Here is a 21,187-nt window from a genome sequence, read left to right on the forward strand (position 1 = left end):
AACCAAATTAAAAAATGCTTTTTCCGTTCAAATGAGGGGATTTCAAATTCACATCAACAACATCAAATAGAGGACAATTTTTATAATTTATTAAAGCATAATTCTGTAAATTCACTTACAAATAAAAAGAAAAAAAGACAGACACATCTCTCTCTCTCTCTTTCTCCCTTTTTTAACAAGCACAATGTTTTACTATGTATTGACGATAATAAGTATAACATAAGATAAGAAGGGGCCCCACTCTGGCCGCCTGCGGCTGATAACAGGACCCATTTGTGTTGGGGATGCCCGTGAAGACAGATTTCTGATCACTTGAAAAACCTAACATCTTCACTTTGGCAAACACACAATCACATTTCAACAAGTTCAGGGCAACGTCTTCATACTCCACTGAAATGGAATGGCTCCGATACACACTTCCAGGTTCCTTGTAATTTATGGCTTACAGGTCATTTTGGCCCAAAAGAACAAAACAAAACAACTGCTGAGCTGAAACCTCTGAGTGAGTTTTGCTTATTCTCACTCTAGGCAGGATGGCAGTGGGCTGTGTGTGTGCAGCCAGGACCGTAGCTACCATTACAGACACTGAGATCATGTGCTTCAAGTTATAGGGGGCTTTTAGCTGGAATAGTAAAATAAGTTTACATTCTATGACAAGGCTCAAGACTAACATCTCAAGGATAATAGAAAATTTGACAGAGATCTTCGGTGTTACAAATGGACATTTACTAGGGGGTTGTCACAATATCTAAGTTTAATCTAATAACGGTTTTGAACAATGTTTTTTTTAATCATTAAATTGTGGTACATCATTGTACCAGAAATACCAGCATTGTAATTTTTCCAAACCCATTCCATTGTACCAAAGTAGATATTCTGATATATGTCAATGAATGAAAAAAAGGATATTGATTGATTTGTTTTTCATATCACTTAACTCTAGTGCTGAGTATGACGTGCTATGACAAGAAATACCTCCTGTGTAACAATGCATAAACCCACCTTTTTTAAAATAAAATATGCTAACTTAACAAGAGTTCTCATTATTCAAACAAGACATACAATTTCAGTTTGTAATTATGCATCAAGGGTTCAGTTGTTAGTGCTATAATATTGGCGTTTGGGGTTCTACCATACAAATTAAACTTTCATATTCATCCTGTTACAATAAAAAATATTTTACACCACTTAAATGTTAAATGTTAATGTTTTTGGTCTTTTGTTGGTTTCAGGGTGGGGGGAGTTCTGCCAAAGTGAGTTAGTCTGGAGCCCTGCTCTGATGCTGAAACAATTATACTTAAGTTTCCGTTGCATGGTGATTTCTTCAACATCAAAAAATGTTGTATTTAGAACAATTTACTAATTTGGTCATTTATTCATTTTCTACTCCGCTGATCCTGCATCCAGGGTTGCAGGAAGAGAGGCAGGGTTCACCTTGGATCGGTTGCCATTTGATCACCGGCCCGAATATACAGACATACAACCATTCACGCACTCAGTCACACATCCAAGCATTTTAGGGTCTCAAGTTGACCTCCTGCATGTTTTTGGATTGTGGGAGGAAACCAGAGAACCTGGAGAAAACCCATGGAGACATGGGAAGAACATGCATACTCCACACAGACAGGCCCCCTGTTAGGCAGAAGCGCTTACCACTGCACCACCACGCTGCCCTTAGAATGAATCAGTAAAATAGAATTCTTGCCAATTTAGAATCGATTTTCAATCAGCATTTAGACCTTTCATGTGAATGTGACAGCATACAGGCGTATGAGGGAATGTGTTTTGGATTTATGACCTCAGTTTGTTGGATGTCCTGGCTGCAGTGCTTGTAGTGTGCAGCCCTCCAGATAAACAACAAACATGTTCACCTTAAGAAGTTAAAATGCAGTTAAAGTGAATAAAGCACAAATGTCTTTAGGCAAAATTTACTATTCACGTTGATGTGGAGAGAAGCTCAGAAACCAAATCAGGCATTTACATGTTTGTTATTTCTTGTGTGTGTGTGTGTTTGTGTGTGTGTGTGTACACATGTGTCATTAATCTGCATGTTTGAGAGTGTTTTGCTCCACATAAGGGGATGCTGTTGTCTATCTGCAGAGCCACGGTGTCAGGTGATGTTGACGGAACAGTGACCTTATTTTCAGTCCAAAACACACACGTACACACAAAGCGGCAATGACAGCAGCACTTTGAAAACCATTATTTCTGAGCCTGTATCTATATAGCTCCACATCAGTTTCCTTTTCAAACAGTGCGTTCAATATACTCCCACACCCCCTCAGCAATACATACAATATATTAAGGAATAAATAACCCCCCCTCCCCTCCCATCTGTTAAATTCACGATCACAACACCATTCCCCGCAAATGAATTTACAAATCATGTAAATACATCATTTACAAGGAATACACACAGTAAAGTTATTTCTCTTTTTTCATTCTCTTTTTCTTTTCCAACACTGGCTGTTTTGCATGACACCATTAAAACACCCACTCTCTCACTCACTCACACACACACACACACACACACACACACACACACACACACACACACACATACAGGCGCGCGCACACGCACAGGAGCACACACACACAGCAGCAGCATTCCAAGCACAGAGCTTCTGAGTGGTAGGATAGCAAAGGGGCATACAATAAAAAAAAAGTCAGAATAGCATGAGCAGACAAGGATACATAGTAATTTATGGCTCCAATTAATTACGCGAGTGTGAGCCCCACGAACGACAACAACAAGTCCATCAAAACACTGTGAGAAGGTGACGACAAGTCGCTTAGCGTTGCATCGGTGGCACAGCCTGGGAATGATGGCATCGTATTCACACATGTGGTCATTAAACACCGTCGACTTGTATTTTACAAGAGGTGTCACGTCCCATTTAGCAAGGCATGAATATACTATACAGTGCTGTGGCCACCAAGTTCAATAATAACTCTTCTAATATGTGATATACATCTTTTTAAAAAGCAAAAATAAAAAAAACAATACCTCCTGGTTCTTTTCATATGTGAGTGTGTGAATATACAGTTTGCGATTTGTGTTCTACAATATCTAGACATAACGAGGGAAATGTTTCATCTCAAGGGACTCTGGCTGATATTCTTTTCTCTGTGGAGCCTGTCAATCATATATAACCCCCTTTCTTTCCTCTCAAGAAAATCTACATGATATTGCTTAGAAATATTCATAGCCGCCTCATTTGGCTATTTTCTCTTCTTGTGGCCACATGGTGGCCCTGATGAGTGAGATTATGCTTTCATTCGGGGCCCCAAAAGAGAAATTCTCATCCAGCCCCTCCCCCTCCACCCATAGTAGGGTAATAAAGCTGATGTCATATATAAAAGACAGAAAGAACAACAGAGAGAAAGCAAGCAAGAATGCAGCATTATAACTTAATACCAATATCAAACAAGATGCAATTGAAGTGAGGACGAATGTACATGGAGAGAAAGAGAGACTCTGATACTGCAAAAGCCAGAGAGAGAGAGAGAATGAAAGAAAGAGGCCATAAAATAAAATAATAATAATAAAAAAAAAAAAAAAAACATTTCTAACTGGTAATATGTGGCTTTCCTCTGCTTGGCAGTGCACTGGAGGGAACCGGGGGGCGCCTGGGACAAAGTGGGACAGGACAGCTGAGTGGGTACGTTGTGCTTGTTTTTAGTGAGATTTGTCCGGAAAGGAAAACAGAGAGTAGATTGGCGTGTGCTTGAACATCTACATGCAGGGCTACGACTTGGGTAATGTATTTGAACGGACCGTCCCGAAACGCAGGTCGTTTCTTTGTCATGCTTGCTTTTAAGTCGACTCCATCCCCAAAAGGCGTTGGTCCCCATCACACGGATCCCTTCGGCATCTGTGGCCGCCTCTCATCTCGCTTTGCCACACTTTGTTACAGATGCTCCCCCACAATACTTGATTCCTGGAAGATTTGCTGTTTACTCCAGCAAAACCCAGCTGACCAACACCGAGGGGCTGAGACATCTGCTGCCACTGGACTAACCGGGGGCTCTGGTTGGCTAGTGGCAATCACCTGACCCAGGAACTGGCGACGCTGGTCACGGACATGATGCTGCAGCGTTTTTTCACCATCATGTTAATGTAGGCCCTCATGATCTTGGTGATCTCGCCAACCTAAAAAGTGAAAAGTAGTGTATCAGGTCCATGTGTGTCATCTTTCATCATTTTTTTCGTCGCATTTCTTCATGAGAAAGCAGTCTTGAGAAAGCGCATGGGAAAAAGTCATCGTGATGCCCACATTTGTTTGTTGCAAACTAAAAGGCGGCTTTTAAATAGCTTGATAAGTAATCCATTCTGGTATTCTGGAGGATATTTTCCAATTCCTAATCGATATCAAGGCTTTTAAACTTAGATTTGTATTGATTAATGAAGAGGGGACCACAACAGAGGTCACGGGTCATTTTTGCATTTTGCGAATATCGAAATCAAGAAATGCAATACATTTTTGATGATAAAAAATTAAAATTCAAGCAAATTAAAAAAACGGGACACGTAAAAAGAGAAAAGTGAAAAAAACATGTCACCAGTGGAGTCTCGAAGAACATCTCCCTCTCGTCCACAATGATCTTGTAGGTGCAAAGCTGCGAAGCCCCGAAGAAAGTGATGTGTTCATATTGGAAGGTCTCCAGAGGCTTGGGCTCCCCTCGCTTGTAAACAGACACATTGTCTGCACTCACTCCCAGCCACAGATCATGAGGGAAACCCCCCTCTTTGCACTGTAGAGAAGACAAAAAGATAGTCATTAGTTCTCTGATGGTTGTCTTCACTGCATAATTGTCCAAAAAGTATAATATTTTTGATTTCATTCCACCTCCACGTCAAACAGAGTCGATCCATATCCGGGCCACTCCTTGATGATGGTCATGTATTTCAGCATGGCCTGGTGCTGGGGCATGCCCTGCAGCCGGGTCCACTTCTCCAGCACACTGGTGCGTGTGGCCGACGTCTCCTCCTTCACCCACATCTCCAGCATCTGCTCCTCCTCCACCTGCAACAAAAGCGGGTCAATAATCCAGTCGACTGGCCCGCTGACCATTAATCCTGCCAGCAGGTGTGTGAAGGAAGACAGTGAAAGAGCAGATGCACGCAAAGAGCAAACACGTCAGACGATACATTGATTTGATTGTATGGCAGGAAAATAACAGGTCTTGGACAGTGTATCTTGAAAAAGCTTTGACACGTATTTTTTTAATGACCTTGCGAACTGGTGTGAAATCTTTCTCCGCTGAAACTGACCTTCTGCTTTTTCAGCGAACCGGTCTTGAAGCTTCTCCTCAAGGTTCCGTCCAGGAAGCTCGGCGTCTTTCTCTTTTCAGCCCCTGGTCCGATCCCTCCCACCGCAGCCTTCCCTTCTCCCACTCCGACGCCGCCCGCACCGGCGCCCCCTCCCACCCCCGCCCCGGGCTTGGTGGAGTGTAGGATGCGGCTGCGGAGACGTCCGATGGGATAAACACTTCCCAGGCTCCACCCGGCCCGACCCGCCCCATCACCGTGGAGATACTGTAGACGCAGAGCAGCCAAATGCTGCAAAGTCTCCTCCGAGGCTGGGAAGTGTCCACTTATGAGAGACTCATGAGCCTGAGACACAGAAAGAGAGTGACAAGAAGAACGTTATCTGACAGGAAATATCATACACGGAACATGGCGACATTTCTAGTGACAAAGACGACGTCCTCCTCTCTTGAGGATCTTCAAACCTGGTGATCTTAGCATAACCAATGGTAGTCAGTGGAAGGGGGAAGCCAATAGGACGACAAATTTCCATCGTGCTCCTTTCGCTTGCTGTGACCGTCCCTTTTCCATGTTGTAAAAACTCACCTGTTCAAACATGAAAGCGAACTCGACTCCCTCTTTGTGCATGCTCTCCACATCCAAAAAGCAGTAGAGCTTGAAATAGAGTTTCCACTCTCCCTCTTCCTCCTCTTCTTCACTGCCCGCCAATCTGGAAACATTGCGCCGACCTGGTGTCAGTTTCTGAGTGCAGAGCCGTAAAGCCTCTACAACAAGACGGATCACACCCGTACTTGTTGAAATACTTCCCGCATGTGACAAACAGACGAGCGATACCTTTCAAACTTTGCGAGTACGTCCGCAACGATCACTCGGCTCTCCAAAGCTCTGTCTGTGAAAGCGTTGTGTTCGAACAAAGAGAACAGGTTCTTGCTCTCCTCCATGGCCAAACCTCTGATCAGCTTCTCTACAACCTTGGGCAGAAACATTAAAAAAAAAAAAAAAAAAAAAAATGAACAGTTTGTCAAAACAACGGCGGATTTTGTACTGCTGCCCTGAGATTGGAAGCGTTCTGGAGCATTGCAAAACAAAATCAATAAAAAAAAAAATAATTCAAGTGAGAATAAACATGTTTTGCTTGCGGAGGAGAGGAGAAAATGGACCCACATCACAATTTATTTATGGCAGGCTTGTTGTTAACCAAAATAGATCAGGGGTCTTCAATGTTTTCACCCCAAGGCCACAAAACAAATGTAGGGTTGAAGCCGGACCCCTGCTAGATATGCATATTGTATGATATTGTGATTTAAATTTAACTGTGCCTTTTATACATGTATACAGCAGTGGCGTGCGGTGAGGTTCATGGCTGGTGAGGCACTGACGTCATCATAGCACGTCTCTTCTTCATATTTAAAAGGTAAATGTGAATTTTTTTTAGCAATTTTGAAAAAAAATAACTAAAAATGGTGAAGGCACATGGAAAATAACTTTATAGTACAAATCACTGAATAAATATAACCATTTAGTTTATTTTTTTCATTTTGCATTTTTTTCTTTCCGTGATGACAGGTGAGGCCCGGCCTCCCCTGCCTCTACTGACCGCATATCCCTGGTATCAAAAATAGTGCTTTTAATACTAAGCTATTCAAACAATGCACGTTTTTATTTGAAATGTGCAGGGCCATTGCCATATCTTGACATATAATTTATCCATTCGCTACTAAACGTTGGCTTCATGTGGAAAATATTGTGGGGAAAAAATATCTGAGAAATGTGAAAAATGTTCTTATCATAGTCACAAAGGTTTTAAAGTTTCAATGGGGCAGATACTAAAAGAGAAAGAGTTTGTCTGACGAATATATTTCATGTGCTTCTTGGGAAACACAACTGAGTATGTGACTTTGAATGTGTGCATTTGTGTGTGTGTGTGTGTGTGGGTGCATCTTCATACTCACCTCTCCAGCTGTGGTGTGTGAATTGATAGAGATCTTGCAGGATCCTCCTCCGTGGCAGTACACAGTGGTGCTCATCTCCTGTCTCACCAGCAGCGCTGCGATCTCCTCCTGAGAGGGAACAAACTCACGAGTCTTGGTCCTTTTTAGAGATTCTCCGATGAAACTGGCGTAACGCTCAATCTCAGTGCCGGGGTAACGCTCCCGAACCCTGTTAGAAACACACACACAGCACACTGCTCGTAACACACCTTGATCTCACAGATCTGGGAGGATCTCTTGAATCAGAGGGCAGACACACCTCTTGAGGTGGAAGCGGAGATATCTAAGGATGGCTCGACTGGGCAGGAAGGTGCAGCTCATGCAGGTGAGGAGGTGCCAGTGAGCTCTGTTGGCCGGGCTGTTGGGCTGAGGCACGTGGTTGGTCTGCTTGATAACCTGACAATATACCTGAAACGCAAATGTTCATGGGACGTCATATCACTTTGAAAATTCTGTACCTGGCACATTGAAACTGTAGTGAGTCAGTAATGGAATGACATAAAAAGCATGTTTCCAGTGCTTTCTATGCTCACCACGGGAAAGCATAATGAAAACAGGTGATGCAAGCTTGGGTCTTTATACATATCTTAAAATGCTTTGGACAGAAGTAGCTTGTTGTGTTATTTTACTGTCATCATTTTTGCATGTGCAAAAATGTGCAAAATATTATTTCCATCACATCCCATCACCCTGTTTATGTTTTTTTTTTTTTTTTTTTTTTTTGCCTTGGGTCTGCAGCGAAACCCTCCTGTATGAATGCATATCTTCCGAGGTAGTGAATCAGAACTGGACATCGGGCTTCGTAACACCCACGTGGCCTCAGAAGAGGTCACGCTAAAGTTACCCTGGGTTTAAAGTACCTCATCCCTGAGGGGGCGCAGGTCCTGGCAGGTCTGCAAGATGCCCTGGATAATTGGCACCGTGTCCGCCAGCGTCTCCATCTCCTGCAGTGAGTTGAAAACTCGCACCGCCTCATCTTGCAGACTGGCATAACCCAGCTGCCTTTGCACTGCAAGAAGAGATGACCAACAAATTTCTTTTTTTTATTCAAAATACAAACACGTGACTCCTTGATTGTGAAGAGCATGGCAGATGTGAAGTGAGGTAAAGTGGCGTAAACAAATGATTTAAATACAAATAGTTTTGTCGCCAACCAACAACAATTTCACCCATTGTCCTACGGAAGCAGGTTGTATGTTTAGAAAGAACAGTTTTGGAAGCTGGAGAAGACTAGCCGTACGCTACAATCACTGTATTCGCTGCATCCGTTTTACTGTGCTTTCGTAGTGTGTGAGGTAGAATCAGCTTTACTCACAGCTGGTGACTTCTCCATAAGGGAGAGGGAGAAGAGGGGAATGCAGAGGATGCTGAGTGTATCTGAGGATGGGGTTTCTCCTGTACATCTGCTCCACGATATCCGGGTTCACACTGTTCTCCTGGATGACGCAAATACAGTTTGGAAAATGAGCCGGGATCGGGATTCGAACTTTAGGTTATCGGCTCCTGCGCGCGACTTACCTTGATGTCTCTGATGAGCTGCAGAGTTGGCGTCTCAATGGGGGTCTTGCTATCGATGACCCCTTGTATCGCCGCCGTCCATCTCATTGCCTCGTTCAGCATTTTGGTGTAGAGGCGGTAGGAATGCTTCCTTCCGTACACGATAATGTTCCAGTAACCTGCAAGAGAGAGCGGGCCTCAAATAAAAGTATATCTACTATTTCCTTGGGGATCCTACTCACTATCTTTCACTGCATTAAGCCCCTGACCGCTAATCTTTAATCCCCCATTAAATTCGGCCTCTGTCCGCTCACCTGTCTCTCTGTGCACTCTCTCGTCCGGCTGAATGACAGAGCAGAGCGAGTTCAGCACCAGAGTGCCCATCTTGGACGAGTTACGCTCCGCGCTCTTGTAGTAATCCAGTGAGTTGTGGGTCAGAACAAACCAACGTTTCTTGAGCTTCAAGGAGGTGCTCTTTGTATTTGTTTTCATCTCTTTTTGGAGCCACCCTGAAATCACAGAGCAAAACATTACGTTTGACCATTCTTTAGTCATCTATTTTCATTTATATTTATCTGGTTGTTTTTTTTAAGTCCCATAATACTTCCATCAGTGGTTTTCAGAATTCTTTTCTCTTTTCATTTTCTCACCTCTCACGAGGAACTCCTGGCCGTCGATCCTGGCATCTCCTTTAGGTTTCTGCAGCAGACTGATCCAGTGATGCATCTCCTCCGGCGTGTCGCTGTTGCAGTGGATCACGCGGTTGGCCGTAATGATCACAAACGAGTTGGGCCTGCAAAGGTCACGTACGATGCGTTTGAAAACAACTCCATTACAAGACACTCAGGAATTCAACAAGTTGTGAAGCAATATAGAAAATGAATTTAGTCTTTTGGTTCATAAATAATGTATGTAATAACCATCCTCTGTTTCCCTCTGAGTAACTGACGCTAAATCGCCGAAACCCGAGATTTAGCGCAAGCGGTACTTCTTGATTTCTTCAGTGAACTTCTCCACGTACCGATCCGGGTTGTCCGACGCACACACAGAGTCGATCAGCCCCACGTCCAAAGTTCCCTGAGGTGGATAAGGATGTGAAAAACAATTAGTATAAGTTATTTTTTTCGATGAGAAAGCAATGTTTGCCCGACCCGTTTCTTCATGGAGATCAGACCAGAAATGTTAAAAATTTTAAAAAGCATTAACTTTTTAGGAGAATACCCTGTTAATCATCTTGCCTGTTGTGAAGTATTGAGCTACACACGGCCCCTTGCATTTCACATCTTAGCACGGTGACTCGTAGCCTCAGGTAACAGCAGACAAACTCCCATAAATCAAATACACACTTCGGTTTCTCCAAAATACTAATATGTACCGCTAATGCTGCGGCTTTATGACATGACCTCATGATGAAATCTTCATCACACTGGGAAAATAATGAGATTGTCGCATGAAATACAACTGGAAGTTTGCTGACAAAACTGCAGGATGGAGTAGTTCCACACAGCAATTCAATCAGCAGGAAGTTTCTTTAAAGGAAATAATTGAGTTTCAATTGTATTCAATCACGATAAATGTGGCCACATCGCCGTACTAATCTCCAAACTAAACAGCCCTCAACTAAACAGCACCGTGGCTGCTGGAGAAACCTGCAGACGCATCATCTCCCAGGACCTTAAAGGGGTCGCCTATTATCAATGGTGTTATCTTAGGAAGTTCAACCCGCCTCAGGTTCAGTCCGTTCTCTGCACCTCGGCGGTGGCCTGGTTTTGTTTGGCCACCAAACAGAACGGGAGCAGACTATAACGGACAGTCATGATGTCAAACTGCCCTCTATCCAGGACCTACGCTCTTCCAGGGTTAGGAACCGGGCAGTAAACATCGCCACTGACCCTTCACACCTGGACACAACCTGTTCTCCCTTCGGAGGTGGGTATCTCTGTATGCATTGTAAGCACTACCAGACACAGAAACATCTTTTTTTTCCCTCAAGCCATCACTCTGCTCAACACAGGAATCCCCACAGCACCTTATATACCTCCTCATCCAATGGCATACCTGTACTTGATCATCACGTAATTTATTATTTCATTTGTCTAATTAGGTAAGCTTAAACAGACACTGCACTCTGCACCTTCTAATTTGCTCTTGTCCAGTTATTGTTTACCTTCAAGCCAGTACAAAGTGTAACTGTGAAAGGAGCAAAATTTCACGAACGTGTGAACACCCTCGGTCAATAAAAGGCAATTCTGATTCTGGATCAAAAGGGTGCAAACGTAGCAAAATCAAGACGATGATCTCTAACAAAATGAGACCTTTTACTTGTCATGCCTGTATGCGGAATTACGAGCACAGACTTCTGAAGTGCCTAAGTATGTTTTCTTTATGATACTGCAGGGGACCGTGGAGAATGCTTTGTGAGTATCAAGGATTGGTGACGTGTTTTTGAGACTGACCACGGCGTTCTTGGGGTTGGCCTGTTCATGGGACATCTCCAGCAGCTGCTCGGGAGTGCACACTCGCACCTTGCTGAGGACATTAAACCATCCGCTACCGGGAGAGAAATAATTCGTTAGGTATTACGTCTATCCATGTCGATACAAATGCGAGGTGATCGCCGTTTTCTATCATACCTTGCATCCTCCGGTGATTCAGCAAACACCTGATAGGTTCTCTCGTCTGTTACAATGTTCAAAGCGTTCTCTTTTTCATGATTATCTACAATTTCCCTGTTCAAACACAAACAGTACGTGTGTCTGAGTAACCCATCTTGGAAATCCAAGACATGAGATTGTTTCGTGTTTATCTTGTTTAGACTCCTACTTCGCAGCTCGGATGTCGATGGTTCCCTTCAGCTTCTCCTCGCTGTCGTTGTCATAGTACATCAGTTTGCTGTCCCTCAGAACGAACCAGCGCATCTTCCAGTTTCTGAGGCACAGACATCACAAGAACAAGTCTCTCGGTCACAACAAGTGTCGGGGTTTGTCACTCAAAGAAAGTTTTTTTTTTGAAGTTATTGATTGCATTACGTGTGCGGGGCATTTCTTGCATTTTGCATTGGTCTGCAACATGCCGACCACTGCTACTTATTGCACTGTAATTTCAAACCTCATATCCTGGTCACAATTTGGCCGTTATTCGATTAACTATTGAAACAAAGGAAAGATGTTAGGTTGTTGACAAATGTCTTAAGAAAACGACAAAAAGGCCTGCAGGAGAGGCAGCTTTGACAACAGACCCATACTGTCTAAAAATGAAACTACTGGTAAAACATCATACATAGTTCTAAAATGGTATTTAAATACTATATAAGTATTGTATATATTACAATACATTTTTAGATGCAATAATATAAAAAGAACTTTCTGTATGTTGAAATGCTGCCGAAGATTTTGTCAAACCGATGTCTTTTTGCTGTCAGCATGCCTTCAATGGGAGATGTCCATAGTACTTAAACACTGTATATGTATATGTATTACAATCCATTTTTTACATGGATTATATTAAAAAAAATCTTTGTATGTGTTCCCTCCTATCTAATATCCAATTATCAGTGAAATGATTCCGAACATTTGGTTATACCAATGTCTTTTTGCAGTCAGAATCCTTTCCATTGTATTCTTTTAATAATTATTTTTTTAAATATTGAGAACATTTCTTTTAATGTATTCTAAAGTTCATCCGTGGCTGTGGACTGGTGTTGACGTGAAAGTTAACCATGAAGGGTTCTGCTAAATAAGCATGCAGGCTGCACTCAGTAACAACTACAACAACCTGCGGGAGAGGGTGGAAAGCCCTCCTCCTTTCTTGTACAGCCAGCCGGACTTAAGAGATTCTTGCTTGGAGCGGAACCACATGAAGGTCTCATCTTTCAACACACACCAGCGCCTCCTCCAGGGGATCATCAGGCCAGCTGAGGGGGGCCGGAAACACAAGTCAACCAATGATTATAATTCATAATTCAGTGGCAACGGTGAAAATGAATGGGAAGTGATTGCTTTCAAAACGCAAGTTACCTATGTCCTTTCCAAAAATTTTCATGGAAACAGGACTAATAATTTATGCATGTTGTGATTGTTGTCACAATTTAAAAGTTAGTTGCATTGTAATTAATTTCTTGTTGGTTTAATCGGTGCATTTTAATTGAAATGTGCTACCAAATCATAACACTGAAACAACCCACAGTTCAATTTCCTGATTTCCTGGACTTGGCTGTTCAAAGTGTTGGGCAGTCTTATCCAAACCTACCCTTCATATAGAGGTAACCATGGAAATATGGAGGTCCGTTTCCATTGAGCAGCGTCACTCTCCCACTCGTCACTTCTTCATCGGTGTCGACCATCCCATCGTGCTCATCGTCACTGCCCGCATACTGCGGCAGATACAAACCAAAACATGCTGATGATGTCATCCCTAAAGTAACGGGCAAGTAGGTTTATTATACGAATGAAAAAAAGAGAATATCATGAGAATGAACTCCTTCGAAAAAAGAATGAAAATAATCACTGGATGGCTGGTCGTACGTATTTCTGTGCACGCATGTGAAGATGCATGTGAGTGTGTGTCCTCACAGAGTCAGAGCTGCCTCTGTAGGACTCCACGCTGGCGTTGGTGCAGGTGGACTTCCTCGGGTGCTCCTCGTCCGCCACGGCAGCGCTTCCACGGTTGCTCCCGGAAATGGAGCTGTCGTCCCCGGCGTTGACGGACCCCTCCTCCTCCTCCTGGTCGTAGTCTGACTCCGTGTCGGCGGGCATGCTGTATATGGGCTCGTCTCCGTCCACCAGGCTCTCCACCATGCTCACCTTCCTCTCTGGCTCCGCTTTGGATTTATCTTTCCCCTCGTTCGCCTCTGCTCCCGAGGGAGGGGGTGGCGGCGGGGGAGGAGGAGGGACCGCGGCTCCATCTTCTGGCGGAGGGAGCGGAGGAGGGGGAGGCAGGCCTGCGACAGCGGCTGCAGGCAGGGGAGGCGCCGCCGGAGGCAACATGCCTTCGGCAAAGGCGGGCGGGGGAGGAGGAAGGTGAGCGAATATGGCTTGGTCCATGGGGGTGTCGGTCTCGGCAGGGGGAGGAAAGTCAGGAAGAGGGATGCACTCTTCCTCGGCGTGGAAACCCTCGTCGACCTCTTCCTCTTTGGGTTCACCCGATGTGGCGCCTCCAGCTTTGGGAGCTTTAACCTCTGCGGCCTTTTCTCCGACAGCGGCTAGCGTGGGATCCACGCCTCCGAAGTTCAGGAGGTCGATGAGCTCCGTGGCCTTGCGGGAGGCCTCCTTCTTCATCCGTTTCAGCTCGGCATCCCTGCGGAGCTGCAGCTCCTGTTTAGAGGACTCGCACAGCTGCGACACCTCATCTTCTCTCTTCTTCTGCAAGCGCTCTATCTCTCGCTCCAGTTGCAGGATCTCCTCCATCTGCCGGACCTCGTCCTAGAGGGGCGTGGGGGAGAAACAGTTCGACTTACCGACGTTCACACACAGCTTTAAAACCTTTAAAACACCAGGGCACTTGCCTCTGCGGCTTTATTGTTCATCTTTGCCGCTCCTTCCTTCTCGTCTTCCTCCTCCTCCTCCTCCTCCTCCTCCCCTTCACCTGTTGTTTTCGTCTCCCCCTCCTCTTTCTTCCTCTGCTCCTCCTCCCTCTTTTTTTTCTCCTCTCTGAGTTTCTTGACGCGGGCGCGGGCCACCTGTCCACGCCTGTGTTTCTGCAGGACCAACGCTGCTTTACGCTGCTTGGCGTACCTTCTGTGTTGGATGTGCTTACGGAAGTGTTTCTGGAGGGTGAGGGTACTGGCTCGTATGCGTTTGAAGTGTTTCCTGCAGGAAAAAAAAAAGACAGAATGGGATATTTACAAAAGAAAATACACACGATCTCACACACACGCGCACACACGTACATAATGTTGGTTTCATCAGGAAGAACAAAGATCTTACTTGGCAGAGAACGTGAGCAGGTGAGCGCGGATTATCATGGCGGCCTGACGTCGGACTTCATCCCTGTCTTTTTCTAAACGCTGCTCAAGAGACTCTTTCATAAATACCTGCAGAGCAAATGCTAACTGTTAGCCGAAAGAGCTAAAACGAGGCACATGATGGGTGTCATTAACTTAGCACAACTAATTGCGAGTAAACTTATTCTCCCACCAGTGAGTGAATCCGCAAATCTTACTTTAGTCTTGCCCAGCTGCCACTCTTTCTTGGTCTTGTCATATTTTGTTAAAAGCTCTGTGGTCCTCTTCTTATCGTCCCCCGCAGAGGCCACTTTCTCTTTAAGAATAATCTTATACCTGACAGGGAACAAGGGGGAAAATGAAGTGACTAACAAAAAAAAAAAAAAAGACAGATCATACATCGTCTCAAAATATACACGAACCTTTTTGGAGAATTTGCATTTTTGCAGTGATGATTGTTGATTATTGCTGATTATAATTTTTAGTTCTATTGAGCATCAGGTGTTGCTTTGCCGCAATTTCCACGCGTCTATTGCCAATAAATAGCCGATCGGGATGATATTTTTCAAACGGACACTGACTAAGGGTTGGGGTACAAGCACTGCTCTCAGTGTTCCTGTCAGGAACGTAGTTTTAGTTTGCATTAAAAGTAAAATGTGTATTAATTCAAAGGTATACTATAAGAAAGCGTGTGGCACGGAGACACAGTGGTTCGCACATCTACTGACATAGCAAGAAGGTTCCTGGTTCAAAAAAATTATGTAGGTAAATACCTTGAGACATCTAAATTCCTAAAGAGCTACTCACCGCATGAAGAAGTCTTTAAAAGTTCTGCGGACAGGGAAGCCAGCACGCCGAATTTTGACTGTCTCTAACATCCCAGAATACCTAAGCTGGTTCAGGACGACATCTGGGTCAAACACATTTGGATTCTGCAAACAAAAAACAAAAAAATTGGAATCAAGTTCGGAGATGATCGGGGGTTTAATTGTGTGTGAGGCGGGAAAAGGGCTGACCTTTTCCATGTTGGGTTTAATGCAGCGAATGAAGAAAGGGTTGGATACACTCAGAGTGGCCATGAGAGCGTGGAGGGAGTCCTGAGGGGAAAGACGAATAAATTAAACATTTTAGATTCTGTCCAAAGCTAACAATTGTGAATCGGTGTGTGACCTTATAGGCTGAAAGCGAAAACTTGCTCAAATTGCAACTAACTCATTGAAGGGGAATATGTAACTATAGATACCTCCGGTTTGCCTATTATCAATTTATCGCAGCCTAAATCAATCTTTTATTTTATAAGGACAGTTGCTTGAGGGTGTTTGCCTCAATGATCATAATTAATTTCTGCAGCCCTACTTCTACACAATAATACTAGTAATTTGACTAAAAATAATACTACTACTAGTAATAATACATATTAGATATGAACTATTCCGCACCATGAACATACAATACAAAGGGCTTAACATGGTTGGATAGATACAAGATTATACAAGACAAGGAAATAAGATAAAGCAAACAATTGTTACATAATAATGGCTTTTTTCATGACATACAGGAACATGCTAAATTATCAAAACAATATGCAAGGCATTTTTCATGTTATTGATGTACATTTCATTAAGAGCTAAGGGAAGGAAAATATGTGGATAACACGTCACAAAACATGTGAAAAGACATTAATCAGACACGGTCGAAATGTGATACTTGTGCTATTTACTCACCCTGAACTGGGAACTAACAGTAGGTTTACGCCTGGCCGTTCCCATCTTCTCTTCGTTGTTGCGGCTCCCGACCTTCTCAAATAAGTCATAAATGAAGTCCAGCCTTGGGAGAAAAAGGGACATCGTACAAATAAGGCCGTTGGTATCTGTAGGAGAGGTCTACAATGACGATTTACCTTCCTTACAATCATCATACGACTGCTACTATTGCTGCGAGAGGAAATCATGATGTACAGAGCTTCTAATTATCTTCAGATTAAAAGGTGCTTTATGTTTAAACTAATGTGATGCATGGAAATATTATATTGGGAAGAAATAAGTATAAGGAAGCATCAAAAACAGTAAAAAAATAACAAAATACAAGTTAAAGTGCAGGTTCAAAATGGCACCTGCTGTCTTTCAGCATGTTCAGGATATCATCCCTGAAAGTGTCTCTGTTTTTCTCCAGAATCCCTCTGGCATCATACAGGACCTGACGGAGACACGGCAGTTCAACGTCAAGCGGTCTTAACTCACACGTCTTCCACGGACTCTTACGCAACTCACCTCCCCGGCATAATGCTTGATGCCGAACTGATGGTCGGCAACTCTGGGCTTTACATAGTAGGGGTTTGTCTGCGCAACAAGAGCACAGATATTATGCTATATATACTATTTACGTTGGGCTCAACTCTTCATGCAATTGGGAAAATGACTCACCGAATGTCTGCTGTGCAACTTCTCCAGCAGGGTGAAATCTGTGCCTTTTGGGAATCTGCTTTCTTCATTCACCAGGGCAAGCAATCCCAGTTTCTACAAAGGAAGCAAAAAAAAAAAAACAACAAAAAAACAGCATCTTCTTAAAGGAGCTTGAGGAAAATACCTCTCGCCCCTAAGCTCGGTGTCGATAGTTCAGTTTCCAGATGTCACCTAAAATAATGACTGTTAACAAAGCTAAACCATCTTCGTGATTATTTGCAAAAACTCGACAAAAAATGAGCAAAACCTCCATTTCTTACCTTCTCAATGAGGTCGAGGCACTCGGCATTGTCCATCCAATCTATGGCGTCCCATTGGACCCCTTCCCTGTAAACATCACCCGAACTGTTATTACAAAACTGTTTGATTGATGGCTTTTGGCAAAAGGTAAGCCGCAGATACCATTGACTTCCGTTCAATACCAGGAGGATGGGATGTTATAACTTCATCATGCACACGAAGAGAAGGGAGTGGAAAACAAAACTCTATGATATGGGTATGCAAACGGGGGTATTATTAAATTTAAGTCAATACTAGAAGCGACAGATTCGGCTGTCACTGGTTTCTATGGAAGTGTGTCGGAAAACAGACCTGTTGTACTCCAGCTGCTCCAGTGAGAAAATATGCTTGTTGAAGTATTCCTGAAGTTTCTCATTGGCGTAGTTGATGTTAAACTGCTCGAACCGATTCACCTGAAGGGCAGAGGAAAACCTTTAGGTATTCGTGTGTATGTCTCCGTGCGTGTGTGCCTGTGTGTGTGTGTGTGTGTGTGTGTGTGTGTGTGTGTGTGTGTGTGTGTGTGTGTATGTGTGCAACAGAGCGGCTCAAGGTCTTACTTCGAAGTTCTCAAAGCCAAAAATGTCGAGGATGCCGATGGATTTGAAGTTCTCTTTCCCCTTGATCTTCTGATTAATCTTCAGGATGATCCAGGAGAAGCACTGGGAGTACAGCGCCATGGCAACCGAGTCACGGGAATCCACAGCCTGAGGTGGTCGGAGGGAAACCCAAGGGATGTCAGGACAGCAAGTGCGTCGGGAGGAGATCAATCCAAGGGGGGGGGATTTGATTAGCCCGTGCGTGTATCTGTGTGTGTGTGTGTGTGTGTGTGTGTGTGTGTGTGTGTGTGTGTACTGGCCTGCTCTATAGTGAGTGGAGAACAGATCTCCTCTCCTCTAAGGATAATGGAGCGCTGAGTCAGCACCTCAGACAGCTGGAAGACATCCAGGCCCAGCAGCTCGCTGGCATTGGTGACCACTGGAAAGAAACGCAGAGGTTGTTTACGCTACGTGAAGGTGTCGGTTTCTCGAACAGGCTGTGAGTTTAGCTGTCCGCTGACCTTGCTTGGTGGTGATCTGGGCTCCTCCCGCCGTCATGAACTCGATGTTTCCCAGCTGTAAGACCCCTGATAGAAGCTTGAACATGTCTCTGATCTCCTCCTCCGTGAAGTCCAAGACTTTCAGCGCCTCCTGCACGGGGAGGAGGCGCAGCAGATATCAGTAGCTGCAGAAATCGTAGGGGACCGATCCCGTCTGGGTATTGTTCGGACTCATTTTTTGAATCCCGGCCTCTGTGTTTCAAGGCACAGGTAGTTGAGGGATTGTGATTGACAAGACCAAGGGTGTCAAACTCATTTTAGCTCAGGGGCCACATGGGGGAAAATGTATTCTCAAGTGGGTGGAACAGGTAAAATCATGACATATTAACTACTGTTAATGTACCTGCTGTTCATGTTGGGGGCCTTAAGTTTGTCGTCCCTGGACAAGACGATTTATTTTTCTGTCTGTTTTGTGTTATTCAAGGAGCGGTGGTAGCTCGCTTTTGCTGCCCAACACGTTTCAAACAAATAAGACTGAGAAAATCCCAATAAAAGGAATGTGGAGGCTCTCAGTCATCCAGGTCACGGTGAATTTTAGTCAAAATCTTGGGGTGTCTTGGGGTGAAACATCTTCAAGTGAAAAAATTCAAGTCCGGTTGCCATGACAAAAAGATTTCGACAGGAATTCTAATAAAAGGTACTCGTGCACTCTCAACATAAGACACATGGAGTGACCTCTGCTGGTAAAACGAAGTACGTTCAGGATCTGGCGTTGGCGGGCGTGTGAACGTGATTCTCATAGTTCTAACTTAATTTTTTGCTTGGCTGTGGTATTTAACTTGTCATGTATGGAATCAAAGTTAGCACTGTTTAATAGTTAGACTGAAGCTTGGTATAAATCTTGTGTGATACCCTTTTCTATTTTTGGTTATCCCAGGAATTTGGACAGATTTCCAAAATCATGCATGAAAAATAAATACTCATATAAAAATATATATGTATCATGACTGAAATGCACTAAACAACATGTCACTGAAATACTGAATGTGTTTAAAAGGGCGCTGACCATCACACTGTTGAACAGCTCTTTATCATTCAGACTCTTGTCCTTCAGGCATCCTGATTGACTGAGGTAGTGGAAGGATTCGGGCGGGTCCTCCAGGAAGTAGAGGCCTGAGGGAGAACATACGCATCAGTGTGTGTTTGTGGAGGATCTCTGTCACCGCGGTTGTCCAATCTCATCGTGGCAGGATAGAAACAAGGAGGGACGATAAGTCCAGTTGCCCCTATAAGGGTTGACGATACAAGCATTCAAACATCTGCACAATTTAGGGTCTCCAATGAACGTGTTTAGATTTTGGGAGAAAAAAACAAAGAATCCGGTGACAAAGTCCACACAGAAAGACCCCCGGTATGATTCCAACCACGGACCTACACTAATATACCTCATAAATCAAAGTGAAATTTTATAAACTTCGGACATTACTTTTATGCTCTTTGCCAGCTCCCGCCAGCAGAGCGTAGAAGATGTGGTAGTTACGTTCCCCGGGGTTCTGCCGCACCACTCGATTCTGGAGAGAAAACACATTTCAACACGGCCAACGATGTGACGCTCGAAACAAACGAATCACAGCTGAAAGATTAAAAAAAAAAAAAAACACGTGAGCACGCTTGAGCCAGGCGGACTGATACCTTTTCCAGTAAATCTGAGAGGGAACAGAATCAAGGAAGCAGAGCTGTCATTTACAAAATTATAAAAACCCTTTGAGATACCGGCGTGTTGAATTGCATAAAATTTTTTTTTTTAAAAAAGGGATACAGTCGATGACGCAGCCTCCCTGGATGTTTCCGCTCTCAGAGAAATGCAGCTGGATGAACTTTCCGAAACGACTGGAGTTGTTGTTGTAGACGGTCTTTGCATTGCCGAACGCCTCCATGATGGGACTGGAACGACAGCGGTTGCATCGTACTGATCTGCGAGTGCGGTGCTGAACCGAGTTCAACGGCCTCCATTGGAAATACGGTTCTTCTTACTTTTACTTTTCAAGGGAAAGTCATCTTTTACCTGCTCTGTACGATGGCCTCCTCCACGCGGGTGGTTTTTTCGGACTGGGGAGTCCCGGCTGAGTGCTGGCTCATCACCGACAGAAACTGCAGCAACAGTTTAGTGCTTTCTGTTTTCCCCGCTCCTGACTCGCCACTGACACACACACACACACACACACACACACACACACACACACACACACGCGCGTGGAGACGCAGCACACAGTGCAATTTAAATAAACGTAGCGTGACCTTCACCGACATTCTGTTTTTATAAACTTCTCTGGACATTTGATTGATACCAAGGTTTGATAGGAAGATATGACATGATATCCAAGTCTTTTTCAATAAAGGGGCAGATTTAAATGAACCTGAGTGTATGTGAGAGGCTTGTGAGAGATCCCAGGCCTCAACCAGACAAAGTTCTACTTTAGGGTTCCCGAAACTATCGGGGCTTGACGCCTTCAAGATGAAAATTCCTCTTTTTGCAAAAGCAGTCTACATAGATGTTTACATGCAAAATTTGAATGCATTTTTGTAATAGCCAAATATCTTAATCCCAGCACTTTGCAAAGTTGGATTGATTGCTTGCCAAGTCGGGTATTGTGTCAGACAGATTTCTGATCCATTGCATGTACAGTAAGTCTTCAAGTGGCGTAGTGA

The 21,187-nt window shown here is 44.0% G+C and overlaps 1 protein-coding gene across 1 annotated transcript in view; it reads right to left on the reverse strand.

Annotated features, from left to right (window-relative positions):
• Nucleotides 1-70: 70 nt before the first annotated feature.
• myo10l1 (myosin X, like 1) overlaps nt 71-21,187 on the reverse strand; it is a 43,892-nt gene continuing 22,775 nt past the window's right edge. The window contains exons 5-43 of the mRNA XM_086155586.1: nt 20,544-20,678; nt 20,298-20,422; nt 20,171-20,184; nt 19,965-20,049; nt 19,545-19,651; nt 18,500-18,629; nt 18,299-18,417; nt 18,000-18,146; nt 17,755-17,855; nt 17,424-17,490; nt 17,125-17,217; nt 16,972-17,040; nt 16,815-16,897; nt 16,426-16,528; nt 15,718-15,798; nt 15,509-15,633; nt 14,920-15,037; nt 14,685-14,791; nt 14,264-14,567; nt 13,332-14,180; nt 13,009-13,132; nt 12,535-12,673; nt 11,584-11,688; nt 11,394-11,489; nt 11,217-11,310; nt 9,782-9,837; nt 9,411-9,553; nt 9,075-9,269; nt 8,782-8,939; nt 8,579-8,699; nt 8,124-8,272; nt 7,523-7,671; nt 7,225-7,432; nt 6,107-6,243; nt 5,858-5,981; nt 5,276-5,617; nt 4,851-5,027; nt 4,564-4,755; nt 71-4,153 (exon numbers count right to left, since the gene is read on the reverse strand). Of these exons, the coding sequence (XP_086011712.1) occupies nt 4,049-4,153; nt 4,564-4,755; nt 4,851-5,027; nt 5,276-5,617; nt 5,858-5,981; nt 6,107-6,243; nt 7,225-7,432; nt 7,523-7,671; nt 8,124-8,272; nt 8,579-8,699; nt 8,782-8,939; nt 9,075-9,269; nt 9,411-9,553; nt 9,782-9,837; nt 11,217-11,310; nt 11,394-11,489; nt 11,584-11,688; nt 12,535-12,673; nt 13,009-13,132; nt 13,332-14,180; nt 14,264-14,567; nt 14,685-14,791; nt 14,920-15,037; nt 15,509-15,633; nt 15,718-15,798; nt 16,426-16,528; nt 16,815-16,897; nt 16,972-17,040; nt 17,125-17,217; nt 17,424-17,490; nt 17,755-17,855; nt 18,000-18,146; nt 18,299-18,417; nt 18,500-18,629; nt 19,545-19,651; nt 19,965-20,049; nt 20,171-20,184; nt 20,298-20,422; nt 20,544-20,678 (5,776 nt within the window). The 3' untranslated portion in view covers nt 71-4,048. The remainder of the gene's footprint in view (nt 4,154-4,563; nt 4,756-4,850; nt 5,028-5,275; nt 5,618-5,857; nt 5,982-6,106; nt 6,244-7,224; nt 7,433-7,522; nt 7,672-8,123; nt 8,273-8,578; nt 8,700-8,781; nt 8,940-9,074; nt 9,270-9,410; nt 9,554-9,781; nt 9,838-11,216; nt 11,311-11,393; nt 11,490-11,583; nt 11,689-12,534; nt 12,674-13,008; nt 13,133-13,331; nt 14,181-14,263; nt 14,568-14,684; nt 14,792-14,919; nt 15,038-15,508; nt 15,634-15,717; nt 15,799-16,425; nt 16,529-16,814; nt 16,898-16,971; nt 17,041-17,124; nt 17,218-17,423; nt 17,491-17,754; nt 17,856-17,999; nt 18,147-18,298; nt 18,418-18,499; nt 18,630-19,544; nt 19,652-19,964; nt 20,050-20,170; nt 20,185-20,297; nt 20,423-20,543; nt 20,679-21,187) is intronic.

This window comes from Fistularia commersonii, chromosome 1 (assembly GCF_037954325.1).
Source record: "Fistularia commersonii isolate RoL2024-O1a breed Wild chromosome 1, RoL_Fcom_v1.0, whole genome shotgun sequence".
NCBI classification, from domain to species: domain Eukaryota; kingdom Metazoa; phylum Chordata; class Actinopteri; order Syngnathiformes; family Fistulariidae; genus Fistularia; species Fistularia commersonii.